Source organism: Salvelinus namaycush, unplaced genomic scaffold, assembly GCF_016432855.1.
Source record: "Salvelinus namaycush isolate Seneca unplaced genomic scaffold, SaNama_1.0 Scaffold703, whole genome shotgun sequence".
NCBI classification, from domain to species: domain Eukaryota; kingdom Metazoa; phylum Chordata; class Actinopteri; order Salmoniformes; family Salmonidae; genus Salvelinus; species Salvelinus namaycush.
The window spans coordinates 41,403-63,096 of NW_024061424.1; the positions used below are offsets into that span (position 1 = coordinate 41,403).

Below are 21,694 nucleotides of genomic sequence, written 5' to 3' on the forward strand. Positions count from 1 at the left end.
GCTGCACAGTATTGTCTCTTATCGATGGCGGATATGATATCGTTTAGGACCTTGAGCGTGGCTGAGGTGCACCCATGACCAGCTCAGAAACCAGATTGCATAGTGGAGAAGGTACGGTAAGATTCGAAATGGTCGGTGATCTGGTAACCTGTCGCGGAACCCCTCGCCAACAGCCAATGAAATTGCAGGGTGCCAAATTCAATCAACAGAAATCTCATCATTCAAATTTCTCAAACATACAAGTATTAGACACCATTTTAAAAATAAAATTCTCGTTAATCCAACCACAGTGTCCGATTTCAAAAAGGCTTTTCGGTGAAAGCAGAACATATCATTATGTTAGGTCAGCAACTAGTCACAGAAAGCATACAGCGATTTTCCAACCAAAGAGGAGGAGTCACAAAAAGCAGAAATAGAGATAAAATGAATCACTAACCTTTGATATTCCTCATCAGATGACACTCCCGGGACAACATGTTACACAATACATGCATGTTTTGTTCGATCAAGTTCATATTTATATCCAAAAACCTCAGTTTACATTTGGCTTTGCCTCCAAAACATCCCGTGAATTTGCACAGATCCACATCACATACAGAAATACTCATAATAAACATTTATAAAAGATACAAGTGTTATTCACAGAATTAAAGATATACTTCTCCTTAATGCAACCGCTGTGTCAGATTTAAAAAAAACTTTACGGAAAAAGCAAACCATGCAATAATCTGAGTACGGCGCTCAGAGACCAATACAACCCAAACAGATATCCGCCATGTTGGTGTCAACAGAAGTCAGAAATAGCATTATAAATATTCACTTACCTTTGATGATCTTCATCAGAATGCACTCCCAGGAATCCCAGTTCCACAATAAATGTTTGATTTGTTCGATAAAGTTCATCCTTTTTGTTAGCGCGTTTAGCCCAGTATTCCAAATTCATGACGCGCGATCACTAGGAGCAGACAAAGTCAAAAGGTTCCGTTACAGTCCGTAGAAACATGTCAAACGAAGTATAGAATCAATCTTTAGGATGTTTTTAACATAAATCTTCAATAATGTTCCAACAGGAGAATTCCTTTGTCTTCAGAAATGCAATGGAACTCAAGCTAACTCTCACGTGAACGCGCATGGTCAGCTCGTGGTTTTCTAGGAGAGACCTTACTCAATCCCCTCTCATTCGCCCCCACTTCACAGTAGAAGCATCAAACAAGGTTCTAAAGACTGTTGACATCTAGTGTAAGCCTTAACAAGTGCAATATGACCCCATACACACTGTGTATTCGATAGGCCAAGAGTTGAAAAACTACAAACCTCAGATTTCCCACTTCCTGGTTGGATTTGAGTTCTGATGGAACAGATTTGAGTTCTGTTATACTCACAGACATCATTCAAACAGTTTTAGAAACTTCAGAGTGTTTTCTATCCAAATCTACTAATAATATGCATATATTAGCAACTGGAACTGAGTAGCAGGCAGTTTACTATGGGTACGCTTTTCATCCAAACGTGAAAATGCGGCCCCCTAGCCCAAACAGGTTAACTAATTTACTACTCCATCCCACCAAAACAGGCTACAATTTCAGGCACTATTTTCTAACAGCTATTACACTAAAAGGGCATTATTATAATTTTTTATAGTATTATTCCAACCTCACTGTGGAAATATAAAACAAAGGAAATTAACTTTATGGACTGCACTGGGCATTTAACCTTATTGACAGGGTGTCTTTTTTACAAATGAGGCCTGTATACACATCAATACACATCGGCCACACGTTTCTCTTGCTCTGTTTGACTGATAAAGTATGGTTGTTTGGCTGCATGGGGGTGCTGTTAGACATAACCGTTCATGCAAGCTCATTGGCTTATTGCAGCCATATAGTTGTGGAAAATATTGCGTTTGAAGATTTGCATCCATACAAGCTATATTCCAAATTTGGTGCCTAGCAGTTGTGGTTGAAGACGTTTAAAGTAGTCAGCATAAAATAGTCCAAAATAGGAATATTGCATGATGTGTTTTAGTTGTGATATTTGGCAAGTGTTATAAGAAGTACAGAAGTAGCGTGATGTGTCAAATTTGTCCTGATGGTGGCACTGTGGGCCCACATCCTGAACCCTGGCATTGCTACTTGCAGCTATTATTATTATTTATTTCATTATTTTTCTTCTGGCAATTTGGTGAAAAAATTATAATTCCCGTGTCATGAGGCCTAGGATGGTCAAACCTGGCATGATGGTGGGCCAAGGTCCACACCGTCTTGTGCCATGCCATTAGGCCACATGATGGCGTTATAACAATCTATTTCACATGCAAACTTTGAAAGGTCACGCCCCTCAACCCATTTGACCTAATCATGAAATTCGATATATGTGTCCTTCAAAATAAACATTTGCCTCTGACCCATAAGGTCCTCCATAATGGATTTCCCGCCATCTTGTTTTTTGTTAAAAACACAACGCTACTCCTCTGGTACCGAATGACCGATCTGTACAAAGCATAATGTGGCATCTATGAACCAAAGTTCTACCAACGCAATATTTTTACAACTAGTACCTAAAATATGGCCGCAATTGACCAATAAATTAAGCTAACGTATGGAGTTTTAACATGGTCATACCATGGATCATTTAGCTGTTTGATTTTGGATTTTAGGACCCCCTTAGGTATATTAAAATTATAATTTGGCCTTTACTACTGTATAGCCCATAGAAATGCATTGAATGACATTCATACATTCACAAGCCACCGGGGTTTGACAATCTGGATGGAAAATTACTGAGGATAACAGCAGACGATATTGCAACTCCTATTTGCCACATCTTCAATCTAAGCCTACTAGAGAACGTGTGCTCTCAGGCCTAGAGGGAAGCTAAAGTCATTCCTCTACCCAAGAATAGTAAAGCCCCCTTTACTGGCTCAAATAGCCGACCAATCAGCCTGTTACCAACCCTTAGTAAACTTCTGGAAAAATTGGTGTTTGACCAGATACAATGCTATTTTACAGTAAACAAATTGACAACAGAATTTCAGCATGCTTATAGGGAAGGACACTCAACAAGCACAGCACTTACACAAATGACTTGATTGGCTGAGAGAAATTTATGATAAAATGATTGTGGGAGCTGTTTTGTTATACTTCAGTGCAGCTTTTGACATTATTGATCATAGTCTGCTGCTTGAAAAACGTATGTTATGGCTTTACACCCCCTGCTATAATGTGGATAAAGAGGTACTTGTCTAGCAGAACACAAAGGGTGTTCTTTAATGGAAGCCTCTCAAATATAATCCAATTAGAATCAGGAATTCCCCAGGGTAGCTGTTTAGGCCCCTTTAAAAAAAAAAATACTAACGACATGCCACTGACTTTGAGTAAAGCCAGAGTGTCTATGTATACGGATGACAACGCTATACACGTCAGCTACTATACTGACTGAAATGAGTGCAACACTCAACAAAGAGCTGCAGTTAGTTTCAGAGTGGGTGGCAAGGAATAAGTTAGCCCTAAATATTTCAAACTAAAAGCTTTGTATTTGGAACAAAACACTCACTAAAACCTAAACCTTAACTAAGTCTCTTAATAAATAATGTGGAAATTGAGCAAGTTGCGATGACTAAACTGCTTGGCGTAACACTAGATTGTAAACTGTCATGGTCGAAACATATTGATGCAGTAGTAGCTAAGATGGGGAGAAGTCTATCTAATAAAGCGATGCCCTGCCTTAACACTATCAACAAGGCAGGTCCTACAGGCCCTAGTTTTGTTGCACCTTGACTGCTGTTCAGTCTTGTGGTCTGGTGCCACAAAAAAAGGACTTAGGAAAATTGCAATTGGCTCAGAACAGGGCAGCACGGACACCCATGCGTACCCCACAAGACATGCTTCAGTCTCCAAGTCCAGAACAGGCTATGGGAGGCACACAGTACTACATAGAGCCATGACTACATGGAACTCTATTCCACATCAAGTAACTGACGCAAGCAGTACAATTCGATAAAAAAAAAAAAAACCTTATGGACCAGTGGGGACTGTGAAGCAACACAAACATTGGCACACACACACACACACAAGTGGACTTAGTACTGTAGATATGTGGTAGTGGTTGAATAGGGTCCTGAGGACACACTGTGTGCTGTGTAATCTGTGAATGTAATGTTTTAAAAATTGTATAAACTGCCTTAATTTTGCTGGACCCCAGGAAGAGTAGCTGCTGCTTTGGCAGCAGCTAACTAGGATCCATGATAAATGCAATACTTGGCAAAAAAGACAGTAAAAATATAAATCAAAGGAATCAGGTTTTGAAGTGTCTGTCCTTTTTTTAGGATATATAAGAATGCTCACTTTAAAAAAACAAAAAACAAGTTGTCATAAACTACCTCCCATACTTCCATTTGTTTGAATGGGTTACCTTCAGACAAATCAGAAGCAAAATGGAGAATGCCATCGTGTTAATGTGTTTTCCATAGTGGGGTCATCGTGTTCAAACGCTTTCCATAGTGGGGTCATATTGTACTGAACAAAAATGTAAATGCAAGATTTTCAAAGATTTTACTGAGTTACAGTTTATATAAGGAATTCATAATGAATTTATTTCAATTGATTACAGAAGTATCTTATCTTAGGGCAATGTGTCCAATTTGTCCTGATGGTGGCACAGTGAACCCATAGCATCTACCCCAGCATTGCTGCTTGCAGCTTTAATTATGGTTTCTGTTCAGTGGCAACTTTATTTGGACTTATTTTATAATGTGAATGTCAACGCATAATGCTTTATTCTTAGCAGTTTTGTTGGACTTTTCTCTTACAAATTTTCAAGGACCTCGATTTTATAATTAAGTGCCTGAGAAAGTCCTTCAATTTGTCTATTTGTGGAAAAATCACCCTGATTAACTTATACTTCATCACAATCCCGGATCCGGGAGCACCCCCATCAGTAAAAAAGCTGACTAGCATAGCCTAGCATAGCGTCACAAGTAAATACTAGCATCTAAATATCATTCAATCACAAGTCCAAGACACCAGATGAAAGATACACATCTTGTGAATCCAGCCATCATTTCTGATTTTTAAAATGTTTTACAGGGAAGACACTATGTATTTCTATTAGCTAACCACGATAGCAAAAGACACAACTTTTTTTTCTCCACCATTTTTTTCCTGCATAGGTAGCTATCACAATTTCGACCAAATAAAGATATAAATAGTCACTAACCAAGAAACAATTTCATCAGATGACAGTCTGATAACATATTTATTGTATAGCATATGTTTTGTTTGAAATATTTGCATATTTCAGGTATAAATCATAGTTTTACATTGCAGCCACCATCACAACTCTCACCAAAGCAACTAGAATAACTACAGAGACCAACGTGAATTACCTAAATACTCATCATAAAACATTTATGAAAAATACACAGCGTACAGCAAATGAAAGACAAAGATCTTGTGAATCCAGCCAATATTTCAGATTTTTTAAGTTTTACAGCGAAAACACAATATAGCATTATATTAGCTCACTACAATAGCCAACCACACAACAGCATTGATTCAAGCCAACAATGGCGATAACGAATAAACCAGCAAAATACACTGCTCAAAAAAATAAAGGGAACACTTAAACAACACAATGTAACTCCAAGTCAATCACACTTCTGTGAAATCAAACTGTCCACTTAGGAAGCAACACTGATTGACAATAAATTTCACATGCTGTTGTGCAAATGGAATAGACAAAAGGTGGAAATTATAGGCAATTAGCAAGACACCCCCAAAAAAGGAGTGATTCTGCAGGTGGTGACCACAGACCACTTCTCAGTTCCTATGCTTCCTGGCTGATGTTTTGGTCACTTTTGAATGCTGGCGGTGCTCTCACTCTAGTGGTAGCATGAGACGGAGTCTACAACCCACACAAGTGGCTCAGGTAGTGCAGTTCATCCAGGATGGCACATCAATGCGAGCTGTGGCAAAAAGGTTTGCTGTGTCTGTCAGCGTAGTGTCCAGAGCATGGAGGCGCTACCAGGAGACAGGCCAGTACATCAGGAGACGTGGAGGAGGCCGTAGGAGGGCAACAACCCAGCAGCAGGACCGCTACCTCCGCCTTTGTGCAAGGAGGTGCACTGCCAGAGCCCTGCAAAATGACCTCCAGCAGGCCACAAATGTGCATGTGTCAGCATATGGTCTCACAAGGGGTCTGAGGATCTCATCTCGGTACCTAATGGCAGTCAGGCTACCTCTGGCGAGCACATGGAGGGCTGTGCGGCCCCACAAAGAAATGCCACCCCACACCATGACTGACCCATCACCAAACCGGTCATGCTGGAGGATGTTGCAGGCAGCAGAACGTTCTCCACGGCGTCTCCAGACTCTGTCACGTCTGTCACATGTGCTCATGTGCTCAGTGTGAACCTGCTTTCATCTGTGAAGAGCACAGGGCGCCAGTGGCGAATTTGCCAATCTTGGTGTTCTCTGGCAAATGCCAAACGTCCTGCACGGTGTTGGGCTGTAAGCACAAGCCCCACCTGTGGACGTCGGGCCCTCATACCACCCTCATGGAGTCTGTTTATGACCGTTTGAGCAGACACATGCACATTTGTGGCCTGCTGGAGGTCATTTTGCAGGGCGCTGGCAGTGCTCCTCCTTGCACAAAGGCGGAGGTAGCGGTCCTGCTGCTGGGTTGTTGCCCTCCTACGGCCTCCTCCACGTCTCCTGATGTACTGGCCTGTCTCCTGGTAGCGCCTCCATGCTCTGGACACTACGCTGACAGACACAGCAAACCTTTTTGCCACAGCTCGCATTGATGTGCCATCCTGGATGAACTGCACTACCTGAGCCACTTGTGTGGGTTGTAGACTCCGTCTCATGCTACCACTAGAGTGAGAGCACCGCCAGCATTCAAAAGTGACCAAAACATCAGCCAAGAAGCATAGGAACTGAGAAGTGGTCTGTGGTCACCACCTGCAGAATCACTCCTTTTTTGGGGGTGTCTTGCTAATTGCCTATAATTTACACCTTTTGTCTATTCCATTTGCACAACAGCATGTGAAATTTATTGTCAATCAGTGTTGCTTCCTAAGTGGACAGTTTGATTTCACAGAAGTGTGATTGACTTGGAGTTACATTGTGTTGTTTAAGTGTTCCCTTTATTTTTTTGAGCAGTGTATATTAATTTTTTCACTAACCTTCTCAAACTTCTTCAGATGACAGTCCTATAACATCATATTACACAATACATATAGAGTTTGTTCGAAAATGTGCATATTTAGCGGCACAAATCGTGGTTATACAATGAGAATGGTAGCCAAGCTGCCAACACAATTTCGGGAGAAATCTTGGGAGAGGCACCTAATCTAATCAATAACTAATCATAAACTTGACTAAAAAATACAGGTTGGACAGCAAATGAAAGATACATTAGTTCTTAATGCAACCGCTGTGTTCGATTTTTTTAAATTAACGTTACTACGACATACAGCGTGCGTTAAAGAGAGACCGCACCGAAATTAATGGCGGAATAGGAGTTTTACATTTTTCAACAGAACAACGAATTAACATCATAAATAGTTCTTACTTTTTGATGAGCTCCCATCAGAATCTTGGGCAAGTTGTCCTTTGTCCAAAAGAATCGTTGCTCGGTTGTAGATTGTCGCCTTCAACTTTGGAATTAGCAGTAAACATTAGCCATGTGGCCCAGACGTGCCCAACTCACTATAACGCAGCACAAAGAAATATCCGAAAATCGCAATATACTGATATAAACTGATATAACTCGGTTTAAAATAACAACATTATGATGTCTTTAACACCTATATCGAATAAAATCAGAGCCGGATATATCTAAGGCCTATAACGGGAGCTTTCCAGAACGCCATCCTGAGGTCTGTCTTGCGTCATGGCGAAACGTTCCAAGACCCTTTATATGGCCTCAGATTTGCCTAGCAACTCCATTTCAATTCTCACTATTTGCTGACATCTAGGGGAAGGCGTATGCAGTGCATCTCGACCAATAGAAGACATGCAAATTAATAAACTGACCCCAGAACAGCCTGCCTGATTTCAGATTTCTCACTTCCTCACAGGAAGTTTGCTCCAACTTGAGTTCTGTTTTACTCACAGATATAATTCAAACGGTTTTAGAAACTAGAGAGTGTTTTCTATCCAATAGTAATAATAATATGCATATTGTACGAGCAAGAATTGAGTACGAGGCAGTTTAATTTGGGAACGAAATTATTACAAAGTGCAAACAGCACCCCCTATTGAGAAAAGGCAAACCTTTTCTCAATAGGGGGTGCTGTTTTCACTTTGTTAAAATTTTGTTCCCAAATTAAACTGCCTCGTACTCAATTCTTGCTCGTACAATATGCATATTATTATTACTATTGGATAGAAAATACTCTAGTTTCTAAAACCGTTTGAATTATATCTGTGAGTAAAGCAGAACTGGAGTTGGAGCAATTTTCCTATGAGGATGTGAGAATGCTGAAATCTGCAGGCTGTTCTGAGGTCCGTTTATTAATTTGCCTGTCTTCTATTGGTTGAGATGCACTGCATACGCCTTCCCCTGGATGTCAGCGAATGGTGAGAATTGAAATGGTGTTGCTAGGCAGATCTGAGAGCTTATAAATGGGCTGGCAACGTGGGGTCCTTCCTTTCTTCTCTTCACCATGACGCAAAAAGGACCTCAGGATGTCGTTCTAGAAAGCTCCCGTTATAGCCCTTAGATATATCCGGCTCTGTTTGTATTCGATATAGGTGTTAAAGACATCATAATGTTGTTCTTTTAAACCGAGTTATATCAGTTTATATCAGTATATTGCGATTTTCGGATATTTCTTAGTGCTGCGTTATAGTGAGTTGGACACGTCTTCGCCACATGACTAATGTTTACTGCTAATTCCAACGTTGAAGGCGACAATCTACAACCGAGCAACGATTCTTTTGGAAAAAGGACAACTTGCCCAAGATTCTGATGGGAGCTCATCAAAAAGTAAGAACTATTCATGATGTTAATTCGTTCTGCTGAAAAATGTTAAACTCATATTCCACCATTAATTTTGTTGCGGTCTCTCTTTAACGCACGCTGTATGTCGTAACGTTAATTTTAAAAATCTAACACAGCGATTGCATTAAGAACTAATGTATCTTTCATTTGCTGTCCAACCTGTATTTTTTAGTCAAGTTTAGGATTAGTTACTGATTAGATTAGGTGCCTCTCCCAAGATTTCTCCCGACATATTGTTGGCAGCTTGGCTACTTTTCTCATTGTATAACCACGATTTGTGCCGCTAAATATGCACATTTTCGAACAAACTCTATATGTATTGTGTAATATGATATTATAGGACTGTCATCTGAAGAAGTTTGAGAAGGTTAGTGAAAAAATTAATATCTTTTGCTGGTTTATTCGTTATCGCTATTGTTGGCCTGAATCAATGCTGTTGTGTGGTTGGCTATTGTAGTAAGCTAATATAATGCTATATTGTGTTTTCGCTGTAAAACACTTAAAAAATCTGAAATATTGGCTGGATTCACAAGATCTTTGTCTTTCATTTGCTGTACGCTGTGTATTTTTCATAAATGTTTTATGATGAGTGTTTAGGTAATACACGATGGTCTCTGTAGTTATTCTAGTTGCTTTGGTGAGAGTTGTGATGGTGGCTGCAATGTAAAACTATGATTTATACCTGAAATATGCACATTTTTCTAACAAAACATATGCTATACAATAAATATGTTATCAGACTGTCATCTGATGAATTTGTTTCTTGGTTAGTGGCTATTTATATCTTTATTTGGTCGAAATTGTGATAGCTACCTATGCAGGAAAAAAATGGTGGGAAAAAAAGTTGTCTTTTGCTATCGTGGTTAGCTAATAGATTTACATATTGTGTCTTCCCTGTAAAACATTTTAAAAAATCAGAAATTATGGCTGGATTCACAAGATGTGTATCTTTCATCTGGTGTCTTGGACTTGTGATTTAATGATATTTAGATGCTAGTATTTACTTGTGACGATAGGCTATGCTAGTCAGCTTTTTTACTGATGGGGGTGCTCCCGGATCCGGGATTGTGATGAAGTAGAAGTTAAGCTGATCCACCCCTAAAAAAAAATGTGTCTGTATAAACCCTGATTAGTGTGCATGTAAAGTCATTTAAATGGCATTTGTGTCCTCTAGTTCTCGGACGCAGAGTGTGCCAAGAAGGCCCTGGAGCAGTTGAACGGGTTTGAGCTGGCCGGCCGGCCCATGAAGGTGGGCCATGTCACGGAGCGCACAGATGCCTCCACCGCCAGTTCATTCCTGGACAGCGACGAGCTGGAGAGGACAGGCATTGACCTAGGCACCACCGGGCGCCTGCAGCTCATGGCCAGACTGGCTGAAGGTAAAGCCTGAGAGCCCAGGGCCTGTATTCACAAAAAATCTTGAAATAATGTCTATACTGTTTCACTTCAGAACCGATTTATAAAGTGTGAACAAGTACGAATGTCGAGCCCAATATCTTTCAGGCACGGGACTGCAAATTCCTCCAGCCGCACAGCAAGCCCTACAGATGAGTGGGGCCATTGCTATTGGTGCCATGGCTGCTGTATCAGGTAATAAAAGGATGATCAATTGGACAAACCCATCTGACTGCCATGGCTAGTTTTCTCTGAGCTATTTGGAAAAGGCAGGTTTTATCCGGCATTGATCGAATCTGTTGATTTTGCCAGTGAGACACTATGATTGGTTGATATGATGCGAGGAGCTGGTCTGTGAGAATCACTTCAGAACTGGGCTGGTTTGACACGCACATTAAACATAAATAAAGTTCAGTTTAGTGTGATATGATGTATTTTGACTTCTTTTTTTTTAGCTGCCATGAATCCTGCTATGAACATGAACATGAATATGAACATGAATACAGCTATGAACTTGCCATCCCAGCCACTAGCTACACACTGTTTCCAGCTGTCTAACATGTTCAACCCTCAGTCGTAAGTATTGAACTATTAATCTAGTTGTTCAATGCAGCATCTTTGTATCCCAAGGGGTGCCAGCTGATGAAAGTACACAAACTATAGACTTCTTTGACCTTAAAATGATATTTGTTCCCAAATACTGGTCCCAATCACTAGTCCCTTGTGGGTGATGATTTCCTATCTGGTTTTACAGTGAAGATGACCCAGGCTGGGATGTTGACATTCAGCATGATGTCATTGAGGAATGCAACAAACATGGAGGAGTTGTGCACATATACGTCGATAAGAATTCCACTGAAGTGAGACTTAAGTGTAGTTGAATGGTTTTGAAACGGTTGCAGTCTTAAATAGAAATTAAAGTTATTGTTTTTATTTTTAGGGCAACGTGTATGTGAAATGTCCAACCATTCCTGCTGCCATGGCTGCAGTAAACGCATTACATGGTCGATATTTTGCAGGTAAGAGAACTGACTGACTGCTACTCAATTATACACTCACCGGACAGTTTTTTAGGTACACCCATCTAGTATTGTGTCGCACCCCCCTTTGTCTCCAGAACAGCCAGGATTTTCGGGGGGCATTGTACAAGGTGTCGGAAACCTTCCACAGGGATGTTTTGTCTGCTGATGCGATGGCATCAGTTTCTGCAGATTGTATGGTGGTACATTCATGCTGCAAACAGCCTGTTCTATCTCATTCCAAAGAGGCTCTATTGGGTTGAGGTCTAGGGTCTGTGCAGGCCACTCAAGTAAACTGAACTCGCTGTCATATTCCAGGCAATGTTTTCCTGCTCAATTGTCCAGTTTTGGTGAACATGTGCGTTTTAGCTGACAGGAGGGGAACCCGGTGTGGTCTTCTGCTGCAATAGCCCAAGGATCGACGAGTTGTGTGTATCGAGATGCCATTCTGCACACCACTGTTGTACTGCGCTGTTATTTGTCCAATTGTGGCCCGCCTGTTAGCTCTCACGGTTCTTGCCATTCTCCTTCGTCCTCTCATCGAGCTGTTTTCACCCACAGGACTGCCGCCGACTGTCTTTTGTCGTGTGTGAAAATCCCAGGAGGCTGGCCGTTTCTGAGATACTGGATCCGGTACGCCTGGCACCGACGATCATACAACGCCCAGTCTCTTAGGCCCTCGTTTTGCCCATTATAACGTTCAATCAAAAGTAACTGGATGCCTGTCTGATTGCTTTATATAGCAAGCCACGGCAATGTGACTCACTGTATGTAGGATCGATCAGTTTTCGGGACCGACGTGGTGTACTTAATGAACTGGCTGGTGACTGTAAATTGTCAGTGATGGAGTCATTGTTTATGAAGATGATTTGTCTTAACTGTAATTTTCTTCACAGGTAAAATGATCACAGCGGCATACGTCCCTCTCCCGACATATCACAACCTTTTTCCTGATTCTGTGACGGCTACCCAGCTCCTGATCCCTCCTGCTCGCCGATGATCTCACAGCGAGACACAAACTGATTTGTTGGACACTGTATAATTGATTATTTTCTCTTTTTAAAAGTTTGACATTTTATTGTCTTTGGTCTGTTTTTCATTCCTGCAAGTTATGGCAGTATGTTTTTCTTTTGTTAGTAGGTGAAGTAAGATTTTTATTTTTTTTTCCGGTACATTTATTTTTTGTTGAGACTTTACTTACGTTGGTGGCAAAAAGAATCAAAAGCTTTATTTGCGTAGCCACATCCAAAAGTGTTGGACAGTGTTGGAGTTTCAGCCAGTCTAATAAAGGGATTATAGTCCCTGAAGAGTTTATTGGTGGATCTGGACAATTTACCATTTTATCTTTTGTAAAATGTATTCTTGTTCATACATTGTCTTGTGCTTGATCGCTTTGATTGGCATGTTTTCCCTGAAGTGTACAACTTAGACACCCAGACACAAGAAAAGAGGATATTGATTATTTTTGGAGAAAAAATACAATTCGAACATTGCAGTTTCAATTATACATCAGAATATTATTCAATGTTTTAAGCTCCATGAGCTCTGAAAACGTAATGACTGATTTCAGTTGTGCTCATTTAGAGACATTTGGTTTTTCAGTATCTGTTTTCTAATCAAGATTTGATTTTGTAAAGACCTTGATTAAAATGTATTTTAAAGTCATCTAGTTTATTTTCTTGCTCAATACTGTCTGAAGCATACTTCTATTCTCTTCCCATTTGGTATATACACACAAATATTTAAGAATATTAAACCGAGTAATATTTGTTCTTGCTGGAACATCCACTTGCCTCCTGGCAGAGGCAACTAGGTTTTGGGCAAAAATTTCCTGGTGCCTCATTTATAACCATTCCATTTCTAAATTTCTGCTTGTTCCATTTCTGAAGTCTACGCATGTACAAAATTATTGAGATTTATTTACTTGGCGCGTTTCCTGTTATCAGACCTGTCATAAAACTGCACGGGTGTGAAAGTCTTCCTGGAATACGCCCTCCATTCACCTTTTTATAGTGCCAATAACCCCCTTTATTTGCTGTATAATTTGGAACTATTGGCATTACTATTGGCATTAAAAGGGCCTACCCAAGTTGTTGCCACAAAGTTGGAAGCACAGAATCGTCTAGAATGTCATTACCGTTAAGATTTCCCTTAACTGGAACTAAGGGGCCTAGCCCGAAACATGAAAAGCAGCCCTAGACCATTATTTATCTTCCACCAAACCCTACAGTTGGCACTATGCATTCGGGCAGGTAGAGTTCTGGCATCCGCCAAACCCAGATTCGTCCGTTGGACTGCCAGATGGTGAAGTGTGATTCATCACTCCAGAGAACACATTTCCACTGCTCCAATGGCGGCGAGCTTTACACCATGATGCTTGGTATTGCGCATGGTGATCTTAAGCTTGTGTGTGGCTGCTCGGCCATGGAAACCCATTTCATCAACCTCCCGACGAACAGTTCTTCTGCTGACTTTGCTTCCAGAAGCAGTTTGGAACTCAGTAGTGGGTGTTGCAACTGAGATGTTTCCACTTCACAATAACACACAGTTGACCGGAACAGCTCTAGCAAGGCAGAAATTAGACGAACTGACTTGTTGGAAAGGTGGCATCCTATGACAGTGCCATGTTAAAAGTCACAGCTCTTCAGTAAGGCTATTCTACTGCTGATGTTTGTCTTTGGAGATTGCATGACTGTGCTCGATTTTTATACACCTGTCAGCAACGGGTGTGGTTGAAATAGCCGAATCCACTCATTTGAAAGGGGTGTTCACATACAGTTGAAGTCAGAAGTTTGAAAAAACTCTTAGGTTGGAGTCATTAAAATTTGTTTTTCAACCACTCCATACATTTATTTTTAACAAACTATAGTTTTGGCAAGTCGGTTAGGAGATCTACTTTGTGCATGAGACGTAATTTTTCCAACAATTGTTTACAGACAGATTATTTCACCTATAATTCACTGTATCACAATTCCAGTGGGTCAGAAGTTTACATACACTAAGTTGACTGTGCCTTTAAACAGCTTGGAAAATTCCAGAAAATTATGTCATGGTTTTAGAAGCTTCTGATAGGCTAATTGACATAATTTGAGTCAATTGGAGCTGAACCTGTGGATGTAGTTCAAGGCCTACCTTCAAACTCAGTGCCTCTTTGCTTGACATGGGAAAATCAAAAGAAGTAAGCCAAGACCCCAGAAAAATAATTGTAGACCTCCACAAGTCTGGTTCATCCTTGGGAGCAATTTCCAAACGCCTGAAGGTACCACGTTCATCTGTACAAACAGTACATAAGTATAAACAGCATGGAACCACGCAGCCGTCATACCGCTCAGGAAGGAGACGAGTTTGTGTGTGTACATCCACAAAAAGGCCGTACTTTTTGGAGAAATGTCCTCTGGTCTGATGAAACAAAAATAGAACTGTTTGGCCATAATGACCATCGTTATGTTTGGAGGCAAAAGGGGGAGGCTTGCAAGCCGAAGAACACCATCCCAACCGTGAAGCACGGGGGTGGCAGCATCATGTTGTGGGGGTGTTTTGCTGCAGGAGTGACTGGTGCACTTCACAAAATAGATGGCATCATGAGGATGGAAAATTATGTGGATATATTGACGCAACATCTCAAGACATCAGTCTTGAAGTTAAAGCTTGGTCGCAAATGTGTCTTCCAAATGGACAATGACCCCAAGCATACTTCCAAAGTTGTGGCAAAATGGCTTAAGGACAACAAAGTCAAGGTGTTGGAGTGGCCATCACAAAGCCCTGACCTTAATCCCATAGAAAATTTGTGGGCAGAACTGAAAAAGCGTGTGCGAGCAAGGAGACCTACAAACCTGACTCAGTTACACCAGCTCTGTCAGGAGGAATGGGCCAAAATTCACCCAACTTATTGTGGGAAGTTTGTGGAAGGCTACCCGAAACGTTTGACAATTTAAAGGCAATGCTACCAAATACTAATTGAGTGTATGTAAACTTCTGACCCACTGGGAATGTGATGAAAGAAATAAAAGATTAAATAAATCATTCTCTCTACTATTGTTCTGACATTTCACATTCTTAAAATAAAGTGGTGATCCTAACTGACCTCCCTGGGTCAGGGAATTTTTACTAGGATTAAATGTCAGGAATTGTGAAAAACTGAGTTGAAATGTATTTGGCTAAGGTGTATGTAAACTTCTGACTTCAACTGTACTTTTGGCCATGTAGTTGTCGTGTCTTTACTATCATTAAATTGAAGATTTAGTTTTTATCAAAGATTCCTGTAATTAGTCTTACGCGATTAAAATTAATAATCATGTAACTGTAATTAACTAGGAAGTCGGGGCACCAAGGAAAGTATTCAGATTACAAAATTATAATTTCCCAATATAACCTTTCAGATATTTTCATATCTGATCAATAGTCTTCTGATTAATGATTTATTTATTTTACCTCACGTTAGTCTCATTCCAAACGTCGTAAATTGTTGGTTATCTGCACGAACCCAGTCTTCACTATGAGTCATCCATACATCAATTGTCTTAAATCATTTATTTATTACTAACTAAGTAATTCACAGAAATAAACAAACAAACAAATTAAATGTGGTTACAAGAAATGATAGGAGAATCGGCCCTAGTGGGCTAAACCGGCATGGCGGCTTGTTAGACCAAAGGGAAGTGGGGGTCAACTGAGATGAGACACTACAAAATGCATAATTATAACAATTGAAATGCTAATCCTTTGCACATGAAGGCTCACTCATTCGGGAACAATTGCAATCAATATATATATTTACGCTCAGTGTGTCGTCTTGATCGCTGGTGAAAAGTTTGTTTCTGTTGGAGAGTTTTGTCCGTCTCTCTCTCTCTGTCTTGGTTAGAGGATATAGTTCAGAGTGACATTCATTCGTTTCGTTATAGAGTGGATGTTTCGGGGGTTGTCGTTCTTCGCGTTCAATGATACCGAATTCCTAGCTGCAGACTAGTAATTAATGTCAAAGACTTGTTGTTATTCTGTCGGTATCGATAGTCTAAGAGTTTAACCACGTGGTATGGTTAAAAGATTCAGCAATGGTCTGCAACCTTCAGCCATCTCGTAATTGAGGTAAGCTCGGTCTGCTGATAATTTCTCAAAGTTGGGTTTTATTCGGAATGGCAGAAAAGGGGCTGTCCCAGGATGTCTGACCCTAACTGGGCTCAGGTGCAGTCCTCTGATTTAGTTCAAATCAAAAGGGAATTGTATTTTTCTTCATTAAACAGTCCAAAATCATATTACACAATTATACAAACAGTATCATACTCACTCATTCATCTTATACAACAATTAGATGTAAACCTAATATCTGAGGCTATTATATAAACAGCGGTACGGTAATGTGGCCACACCGTCTCCCATGAGCTTCCCAAGTTGTGACAAACGGACCAGATCCTAGCTGGATTCTTCACCGATCTTTTATACTTTTTCCGGAACATGAAATTTGTTCGTACCTCAAGTTCTGTGAGGTGGAAGAAATTCCTTTGTTCTCTATGAATGTGTATCCTCTGCTATACTGCGTGGCCATGTGGCAGGGTTTCTACTCAGGAATTTACGACCTCCCTCTGACCACAGCAGCGTAGTTGTAGGGGGCAGGGAGAGGCGGATGGGGCTTGCTGTACCCAAATAGACCAACGTCATGACATAGTGGATGTAGCCGATCTGTGTATGGACCCTAAAACGTTTGGTATAAATATTAGTTCAGAACCTAGCTATGAACCTCAGCTATCGTAGTCGGTAGTATCAACTTCAAAACAGTCTGAATGGCACCAATGAAGTCTATGGATTTAGTAGAATATTATATAACTTTATTATGCCAAGGATGCAAGTCGTATGCATGTAGTTATTACCAAGCATGAGATCCCCACAGTGTAGCCTGTACATTGAATATATTCACTGATCATGTACTCTGCCTTGGCAAATAAAGGTGCGTTTCAGATATGCACTGATCTGAGGACACATCACGAGAGACTTAATTTCAACCAGTAGAGAATGTGAAAAGCTTTTTTGAAAGTTCATTATCCAAGTGTAAGAAATACAAAATACGTGCCTTATAAATTGTATAATTGTAATATTAAAAACAGATAAAACAACTTATGGAACAGCGGGGACTGTGAAGCAACACAAACGTTGACACAGACATGCATACACACACACACACATTCGATAACATATGCACTATACATACACATGGATTTAGTACTGTAGATATGTGGTAGTGGTGGAGTAGGGGCCTGAGGGCACAAAGTGTGTTGTGAAATCTGTGAATGTATTGTAATGTTTTAAAAGTGTATGAGCTGCCTTAATTTTGCTGGACCCCAGGAAGAGTAGCTGCTGCTTTGGTAGCAGCTAATGGGGATCCATAATAAATGCAAAAATAGAAAAACTGGTAAGTCCGAACCACACATGAACAAGGGAATCTAGATTTGGACAGCCTGTTTCTATCCTGCTCTTGACTTTGGTGCAGAGCATGTGATGTCCATAGCCTCTTCGTCGCAAAACTCCCTGATCTTCTCAAAAAGATAAGTTTGTCTAGCTGTGTCCAGTCCAGCTGGTGCTTGTACAAGCAGACCATCTATGGGAGGTAGGATGTCAGCGTTGCGCAGTAGCTGAAACCTGGTCCCGAAAGTCTGAACGCTCCTTGGTGACAACAACACCAGGCTCCAGAGCATCGAAGCTGTAAAACAAGGAATAACAACAACAAAAATCAGAAGACATTACAACCCTGAACAACATCAACTCACCTCCCAAGTTTAGATAAGAAGAATAACCTCATGCAATGCAATGAAAAGGATTTTCACCTAAAGTGCTTGAACTGCTTGATCTGTGGCAGCACCGTACCATCCTCCAGTCCAACCAGCTGTGGGATGTTGACCCCTGTCACAGTGCTGTCCTTCACAACACCAGCAATCTCAGACAAAGTGTTCACTCTGGTCTTTCTGAAGCGCTGCTTGATGAGGCTGAAGCACCAGTCGGGGGCAAACTTGGTATTGCATGTGATCCTGAAGTGAAGGTCCAGACTGTGGTGGAGCTTGTGCATGGTCCCCCAGGCAAATACCAGAGCACAAACTTGTTCTGGCCACTGTAGTTATCACAATTCAGGTCCACACGTGTTTCCCCAATTCCGTAGTTGGTGAAGAAATGGTGCATGTAGTTGATGACTGCGCTGCTGGCTTTGCTTCCTTGGGCCAGCTCTCTTTTTGATAGGAGGCATTAGACCATTCTCCTTGTATGACTGGTTCAGGAGAGTCAGGCGTGTTCTACTGATGCTGAAAGACAAATTCCAGATACAAATATTTTAGCATTATTATACAATAGATGCGAAATGGCATTCTGACATAACATCACTACACACACTTCATACATGTAATGTTAGCTAGCTAGCCAGCCATCTAACGTCAGCTGGGTAGCTAACAGCAAGCTTTAAATAGCAATACAAACCGATTGTCATACTTACCTAAAGTTAACCAAATAGGTTTAACCTCTTAGTGAATAAGGGGCGCTGTTTTCACTTTGGGAAAAAATTGTGCCCAAATTAAACGGCCTCGTACTCTGTTCTAGATCATACGATATGCATATTATTATTACTATTGGATAGAAAACACTCTGAAGTTTCTAAAACTGTTAATTTGGCTATTGTTCTGAGCTCCGTCTCAGATTATTGCATGATTAGCTTTTTCTGTAAAGTTTTTTTGAAATCTGACACAGCGGTTGCATTAAGGAGAGGTATATCTATAATTCAATGTGTATAACTTGTATTATCATCTACATTTATGATGAGTATTTCTGTTGAAACGATGTGGCTATGCAAAATCACTTAATGTTTTTGGAACTGGTGAATGTAACGCGCCAATGTAAACTCAGATTTTTTGTTATAAATATGAACTTTATCAAACAAAACATGCATGTATTGTGTAACATGAAGTCCTATGAGTGTCATCTGATGAAGATAATCAAAGGTTAGTGATTAATTTGATCTCTATTTCTGCTTTTTCTGACTCCTGTCTTTGGCTGGAAAATTGCTGTGTTTTTCTGTGATTTTGCGGTGACCTAACATAATCGTTTGTAGTGCTTTCGCTGAAAAGCATATTTGAAATCGGATACTTTGGTGGGATTAACAACAAGATTACCTTTAAAATGGTATAAGATACATGTATGTTTGAGGAATTTTAATTATGAGATTTCTGTTGTTTGAATTTGGCGCCCTGCACTTTCACTGGCTGTTGTCATATCGATCCCGGTAGCGGGATGCAGCCATAAGAAGTTAATTTGGCGCTCTGCATTTTCTCAGGCTTTTTGCCAAGTGATACAGTAGCGTCTTGCCTAAACTCAGATTTTTGGATATAAATATGAACTTTATCGAACAAAAAATACATGTATTGTGTAACATGAAGTCCTATGAGTGTCATCTGATGAAGATTATCAAAGGTTAGTGATTCATTTTATCTCTATTTCTGCTTTTTGTTACTGCTCTCTTTAGCTGGAAAAATGGCTGTCTTTTTCCGTGACTTGGCTCATACCTAACATAATCGTTTGTGGTGCTTTCGTCGTAAAAACTTTTTGAAATCGGACACTTTGGCTGGATTTACAACAAGTGTAGCTTTAAAATGGTGTAAAATACTTGTATGCTTGAGGAATTTAAATTATGGGATTTCTATTGTTTTGAATTTGGCGCACTGCAGTTTCACTGGCTGTTGAGGAGGTGGGACGCTACCGTCCCACGTACCCTAGAGAGGTTAATGCAACCGCTGTGTCAGATTTCAAAAAAACTTTACGGAAAAAGCAAACCATGCAATAATCTGAGACGGCGCTCAGAACTAGTCAAATTAGCCGCCATGTTGGAGTCAACAGAAACCAGAAATTACATGGTAAATATTTCCTTACCTTTGATGATCTTCATCAGAATGCACTCCCAGGAATCCCAGGTCCACAATAAATGCTTGATTTGTTCAATTATGTCCGTTATTTATGTCCAATTAGCTACTTTGGTTAGCGCGTTTGGTAAACAATTCCAAAGTCACAAAGCGCGTTCACTAAAAAACAGATTTAAAAAAACTTATGGAACAGCGGGGAATGTGAAGCAACACAAACATTGGCACAGACACATGCATACACACACACATACGATAACATACGCACTATACATACACATGGATTTAGTACTGTATATATGTGGTAGTGGTGGAGTAGGGGCCTGAGGGCACACAGTGTGTTGTGAAATCTGTGAATGTATTGTAATGTTTTAAAATTGTATAAACTGCCTTAATTTTGCTGGACCCCAGGAAGAGTAGTTGCTGCTTCGGCAGCAGCTAATGGGGATCCATAATAAATAGGAATACAAATTCGAAAATACTCAACTAGTCTAAAGAAGGCCAGTTTTATTGCTTCTTTAATCAGGACAACAGTTTTCAGCTGTGCTAACATAATTGCAAAAGGGTTTTCTAATGATCAATTAGCCTTTTAAAATTATAAACTTGGATTAGCTAAGTTTCATTGGAACACAGGAGTGATGGTTGCTGATAATGGGCCTTTGTACGCCTATGTAGATATTCCATATAAAATCAGCCTTTTTTAGCTACAGTAGTCATTTACAACATTAACAATGTCTACACTGTATTTCTGATCTATTTTATGTTATTTTACTAGACAAAAAATTAGCTTTTCTTTCAAAACAAGGACATTTCTAAGTGACCCCAAACTTTTGAATTTGTAATGTATATGTACGTATTAATTTTTTTCAGAACATTAACCTGTGTGTTCTCTTGTTTTGTATTGTTCTGTAGTTTCGACCCAATGGTTCGTCTGACAAACAAAGAACTTGTGTCCTGCAGGCCCAGGCATGGATCAAAGCTGGTTAGACATTCAATGACGCCATCTTCACAGACGAATCAACCGTGGCCCCTGAGCAATTTGCTCAAAATTGATACAGAAAAAAAGAAGAATATCAAGCAAGCAGAGTCCCAAGCATCCCCTCAAACTCTATGTGTGGGGGGCAATTTCTCGCCAGGAACCAGGCCCATATTTGATTTTCGATGGTAAGTTTAGCTATTTACAAAGCAAAAGGTACATAAGATATTGTAGCCTACACCTCACGGACTGCTTTGTGTTCCACAATAATTCACTGTTGCCTCCTTTTTCAGGTATCATGGCTCGAGATTTCTTTGAGGAAGAAATCATTAAGTATTGTCACGCCCTGATCTGTTTCACCTGTCCTTGTGCTTGTCTCCACCCCCCTCCAGGTGTCGCCCATCTTCCCCATT

General features: G+C 40.3%; 1 protein-coding gene across 9 annotated transcripts in view; it reads left to right on the plus strand.

Moving 5' to 3' along the window:
- LOC120042522 (RNA-binding protein 39-like) overlaps positions 1-13,085 on the plus strand; it is a 34,850-nt gene extending 21,765 nt beyond the window's left edge. For 6 of the 9 annotated variants that reach the window (XM_038987359.1, XM_038987358.1, XM_038987360.1 and 3 more), the window contains 6 exons: positions 10,181-10,385; positions 10,510-10,596; positions 10,857-10,977; positions 11,156-11,261; positions 11,342-11,420; positions 12,317-13,085. In XM_038987359.1, the coding sequence (XP_038843287.1) occupies positions 10,181-10,385; positions 10,510-10,596; positions 10,857-10,977; positions 11,156-11,261; positions 11,342-11,420; positions 12,317-12,420 (702 nt within the window). In that variant the 3' untranslated portion in view covers positions 12,421-13,085. Of the gene's footprint in view, positions 1-10,180; positions 10,386-10,509; positions 10,597-10,856; positions 10,978-11,155; positions 11,262-11,341; positions 11,421-11,981; positions 12,054-12,316 lie in introns of those variants that run through there. The other 3 variants (XM_038987363.1, XR_005476119.1, XR_005476120.1) reach the window with 3 other exon arrangements.
- The last annotated feature ends 8,609 nt before the right edge of the window (positions 13,086-21,694 follow it).